The sequence below is a fragment of the Hyalella azteca genome, unplaced genomic scaffold (genome assembly GCF_000764305.2).
Source record: "Hyalella azteca isolate HAZT.00-mixed unplaced genomic scaffold, Hazt_2.0.2 contig13547, whole genome shotgun sequence".
In the NCBI taxonomy this organism is placed as follows: domain Eukaryota; kingdom Metazoa; phylum Arthropoda; class Malacostraca; order Amphipoda; family Hyalellidae; genus Hyalella; species Hyalella azteca.
This window is the reverse complement of record NW_025943465.1, coordinates 1-5,602: the sequence shown is the minus strand read 5'-3', so window position 1 is coordinate 5,602 and position 5,602 is coordinate 1. Positions and strand designations below refer to the sequence as shown.

Below are 5,602 nucleotides of genomic sequence, written 5' to 3'. Positions count from 1 at the left end.
CAGCACCCTGCCTCCTGCCACAGCACCCTGCCTCCTGCCACAACACCCTGCCTCCTGCCACAACACCCTGCCTCCGGCCACAAAACCCTGCCTCCTGCCACAGCACCCTGCCTCCTTCCACAGCACCCAGCCTCCTGCCACAGCACCCTGCCTCCTGCCACAGCACCCAGCTCCCTGCCACAGCACCCAGCTCCCTGCCACAGCACCCAGCTCCCTGCCACAGCACCCAGCCTCCTGCCACAGCACCCAGCCTCCTGCCACAGCACCCAGCCTCAGAGCCTAGTTTTGTCACTCTGCATAACATTATTGCACCGTGCTGCATCCATGACATTTAATACTGTACACAGCATTCCGGCAGTTGGTACACTGTATAGTATTATCCTTACACTAGTAAAGCATCATGACACTCGGTACATAATTCGAGCACTTTAATCTGCATCATAACACTTGGTACAGCATCTTGGCACTTAGTACAGCATCTTGGCACTTAGTACCGCATCCTGTCATCCTTTACTCACAATAGCGTATCCTTGCTGTGCACCTGCTATTGGTGACCAATGCAGTTGCTAGCGAGCATTGGTTGTTGAAGTTCTTTGGCTTCAAATTTTGTCAAACTTTTCTTTGCTTGTTGTGAATTGCCTGTGATGCGAGATGGCGAGACGTCAGCTATGCCAATTCAATCGAGAAAATTATCAGGGGCTCTGAGATCGACAGTCTCAGCGACATGTGCGTTGTTCGCTGAACGAGGAGACGAAGCCGCAAACATGCAAGGCGCGACTGCTAATCAGTTATCGGGCACATTATATTGGCACTGCTCCTCATTAATGTCTATATCCATCGCTAATTTTATGTACTTTGCAATCAGGCATTACAAAATTTTCAAGTTCATGACCATAATTGCGTTTTAGTTGGAATTGCTTTATCACGTTCTTCAGTAACTTACTGAATTTGCATACTAATGAATTTTCAAGGTGTACGCGTTCAATTATCCAGAAATGAGCCAAATGTGGCAGTTAAGTGTTGCGTCGTACGCTGTAGAGGGCTTGTGTTGCGAAGCACACATGACGCATACTTGCATATACATACATATACATACATTGAGCATATGTATGTAAGTAATGCTATAAGACGGGTGTGTCAGGAATGTCGTCACATGCGTCACGTGTCTGCGGTGGGATGACCCGCAACAGCGCCTCATAACTTGGCTCCACCCACACCGCAGCTCGCAGCCACATGCGCTCATATCGTTGCCAGATGCGTCTTTTTCAGGAAAAATTTGACGCTTTTTTCCATTACCTTGGCCGGCGGAAATCTATCCAGACCTTTAACCTGTTGTGATTTCCTACCTGTAACAAAACTCGAAAAATCGAATTTTTGCACCGAGAATTACAAATTTACCAATAAAAATTTAATTTTGTTCGATTTTGGCTTTTTGAGCAAATTCGACCGATGCTGCAATATGGCGGCGCCCACTGGCCACTGATACAGATCAGGTGACCTATGACACTATTTCCCTGCTGATCAATATGTAGCAACCGTCAACAGAATATTACAAGTGCAGATATCGTAGTATTTTTCCTACCTAAATTGATTTGCGACTCAACCAAAAAGGATTATTGCATCTGTTATTCGAAATTTATTAGTCTTGGAACTAAATCTCTTTATATGGATTTCAGTATTATTTATTATTTGCTTGCATTTTCCAATTCTGGGATAAAGCTCATGAACAACTCTGCACTGCTGCGGGAAAAAATTCCCGCTAAATTTTATGAAACTAGATATCTTCTGTGGAATAGAAAATAAAGCTTCAACGTTGAAAGAGATGCACATGACAGCGCGTTCGCACCCAAATCATAATGCGTAGTACTAGATAAACACGATCAATACTGAAATGATTGAGTATTACAGCTAGCAAATTATAATAGAAACGCAAAGTTTAGTGTACGATTTTGTCTGACCATTGAGTTTCCCCTGGAATGTTGGCATAACCACAGAAAATATTTTTCGTTTTTCTTAGATATTTTGCGCAGGTGCGGGATGATCCACTCATCATGACTCATGGTTGATCCACTCGCCAAATCTGCCATTTGAATTTGAGTATGGTTATACTGCTGGCTGAAAGATGTGTCGCAATCCTCGAGTACAATTTACTTTTGTCGTGTGATGTTGAATGTGTCTTTAATCTTACATCCAACTGATTTCAATTTTCATGAGGTCTAGTATAACGAGAGCAATTAAATTCATTTTTCGTCTTGTATATAAGATTACGCATATCTTGTAAAAAAAATCACGGTAAACGAGTTTAATGTGTGTGAGAATCGTAGTGTCTCTCAGCAGCCGAACTGCAGGAGTACCGCATTGAGTGGCGTCGGCGGTGCGTATGAACTTATGAAGCGCTGTCCACAGGTGCCACACTACGAGCAGAAAATAACTTGGGGCGAGTATATATTTTCTCTATGTCATAGGGTTATTTACGAGGTTCTCACTTACGCCACCTTGACAAATCATTACAGAACATATTCTTCATGTTAGAGCGTCTATGTGTTTTAGAGCGTTTCGTTTTAGAGCGTCCAATAATACCGTTTAAGGTTTCTGTAAAAGAGAGAGAGAGAGAAGTCACACCATCGCTATGATATGGAATATTTTGTTGAACAATTCATATGGAGTAATGCACTTACAGAGAATATATTCAGATATGTATTTTTTCTATTATGCGTTATTCCAAGATAGTGCCTTCTCGCCCGGCACGTACAAAATTTTGTGTTCTTTTTTGCGAGCATTCGTTGTGTTCGAGTCATATGCTAACTGATCCGATGTCGAGGTAGACAACGTTCGCCTGATGTGCGTGATGTGCAATTATGAATCTATTTCGGTGAAAATGGAAATCGATGTCGTGTAGAAAAAGGCATTATCACCGAATTCATATCTATGCAAGTTGATCGAACACTCGTCGAGGTTTCTGGCAATGTTCGAGAATTATTTATAACCGTATAACGTTGTCAGCCTTATTTCACGTCTACTGATTGATACCTTTTTCAATAAACGTTTCGCATGACCTAGGCCTGCTCCCCCACCACTGTAATTTTACAATTTAAAATAAATATCTACTAATTTTGAAAAGGGTCGAACGAAAGATTACCTCGCGCCTTCGTTGTTCGCTTACTCAAACGTCATTAGTAGAGGCCAGAGGGAAGTTTCGCCCCTATTTGACTAGAGAGTTTCTGACGGAGTTCATCCTAAACGTACTCTCCAGCAGAGTGATTGATCTATCCGTTCTATCGCATAAATCTTATTGCAGCGCCTGAGATCTGGAAACATCATTACTTTTAGAGCTACCTTTCATATTGATCGCCAATGGAGAAGCCTGGCTTGGGAGTCTCAGAGTTAAATGTGTCGGATTCATGAAACAAACAAACCCCCGTAATCTTGTCTGAATAGAAGAGATAATAGACGCAATGTAGTGCAGCTGAGTCACAAAGTCGACACTAAAGGTGTACCGCACCAACAGCGCCGCATGACTCTGCAGCACCCAATGCCTGGCGGCATTTTCTTTTTATCGCGGTCTAATCTGCGTTTGGAACAGAATTCAGCTAACACGCCGTACGTTTCTCGAAAATTGATTAGTTAAATTTGCTATGAGTCTTGAAGCTACTAAAATTTATGAATAGTGTATATTTTTAAGTTTATTTATCACTTTTGAACGATGTTTTGTGTTAATTGCTTATCTTGAAAGATTGCTTTTAGTTTTCTACCATTAAAAAAAGTAATTAAATAATAATAATTTGAATTATTTTAAAAATATTCCTGATCTAATTATCATTTATAGATTAGATGTACCATATTATTGACAAATTGTGGCGGTATTGACGCTGTGTCGGCATGTGTAAGATCGAGTGCCAGCATATTATGGGATGCTGTTGCTCAGCGTCGCCTGACAGCTGTGTGAGTGAGCATGTGAGCTCCTTTGTCTCTCTCTCTCTCCTCTCTCTTCCTGTCTGTCTGTCTGTTGTCGTCCAGCTGGTCATTTTTTTTTTGTTTTCTTGTGCGTACGTACTTCGCTTATGGATCGAGTATACACACATACATGTTTCGCAGTAAATTTAACATTTATTTTTCTTATCTTCTCAATTGAATGAATTTCACGTCTGTATCTCGCATTATCTATGCTGAAATTGCAAGTCTCTCTGCCTGGCTGTCACCATCTATCTTCTCGACTTGGCAAAGACATTTTTTTGTTATATAATTAGCTCCTTACTGGATGTCATTGGCGTCCCATTTTACGGATGAAGATTATTTTTCTCGCATAAATTTCATTCGTTCGTTTGCTCAACTTTTATATTCTACATTAGTCACAGGTTGCGATTCACAATGACTATCAACTTCTGAACAAGATATTTTGAGGGAAAATTTTCAGGTAGTCTAATTTTTGTTTGAGATATTACAAGCTGATTGAGATATTACGAGCTGATTGAGAGGATTAGTTTTCAATGTGAATTGCCATAAGTCGTTTGGTGATGAAGCCAAATACTGAAATATGCTAAGAAAAACATTGCGCTGTAGAAAAAGTCCGCGACCATGCAGTAGGTCATGGTTGAACCATGTAGTAGGTGACCTACCGGGAGTTATACTACCTTAATAAATGTACCAACTTGTACGACTAATTGCCAGTGATTGGTTCCATTTTCAGGACTCAACGAAGTGGTTTAAATCAACAGTATTGTATCAGCATCGGAGGGGGTTATAAACCCGCTTGAAGATGTAAAAATTCTGGTCGAAATCTGTTAGGTAGCCGGGTATTAAGATTCGACGACAGGCCACATAGTTATTCAAAGCTCACACCACTAGATCGTGGTGTGTCCTTTTATACAGTAGGCACCTCGTGTCGTACTCGGCGCGCCCGATCATCACAATAAACAACTTAGGAGTTGAAAAACTCGAGGCAGGGTTTCATTTGAAGGGTTTCTTCGCTAAACCAAGTGGATAAGATCAACAAGATCGCAGCTGCAAGCTGAAGGTTTGGAAACGGCGAACAGTTGTAAAAATTACAGTCGAAATCGTGGTTAAGATTCAGCGGCAGGCCAACACGGCCAAATGAGAGCTGGCACTACCATATTATCACGAACTCTGGTTAGGAGCACTGAGTTTGTCTGCGCTGCCGAGGAGTACCGTCAGAGGCATGGTTGAACTATCTACAGTTCAACCATGCGTCAGAACAGAGGGTTGAACGAAACAATTTGAACTAAGCTTCACATGGGAAGCAAATTTTTGACATTGTACGAAAATTATCACCCATTTCCACCTAAAAAATTGTTAGCCTCTTGATAATCTGAACTTATTGAACAAGCTTTCGTTGCTGAATCTTGAAAGCAGCATAATTTAATGAAACCGTGCAGATGATATTACGTACTAATGTACTATTGACGTCTTGTTTGGTTGTAAAGATTGATTTTTAGCAAGAATGCATTTTTTTATTGCTCGCCATTTACATCTTCTCCATTATCTTGGCATTATTAATAATTTAATATGCCTTGCTTCATGTTATCTTTATTTGATGACGCGTCTCATCTTAACCAAAGTCTTTTCAGTATCCGGATGCACGGAA

At 41.1% G+C, this 5,602-nt stretch overlaps 1 protein-coding gene across 1 annotated transcript in view; it reads left to right on the top strand.

Annotated features, from left to right (window-relative positions):
* Window positions 1-283, top strand: part of LOC108665887 (mucin-1-like) — a 614-nt gene extending 331 nt beyond the window's left edge. Inside the window, exon 2 of the mRNA XM_018152694.1 lies at window positions 24-283. Coding sequence (XP_018008183.1) covers window positions 24-283 — 260 coding nt within the window. The remainder of the gene's footprint in view (window positions 1-23) is intronic.
* The last annotated feature ends 5,319 nt before the right edge of the window (window positions 284-5,602 follow it).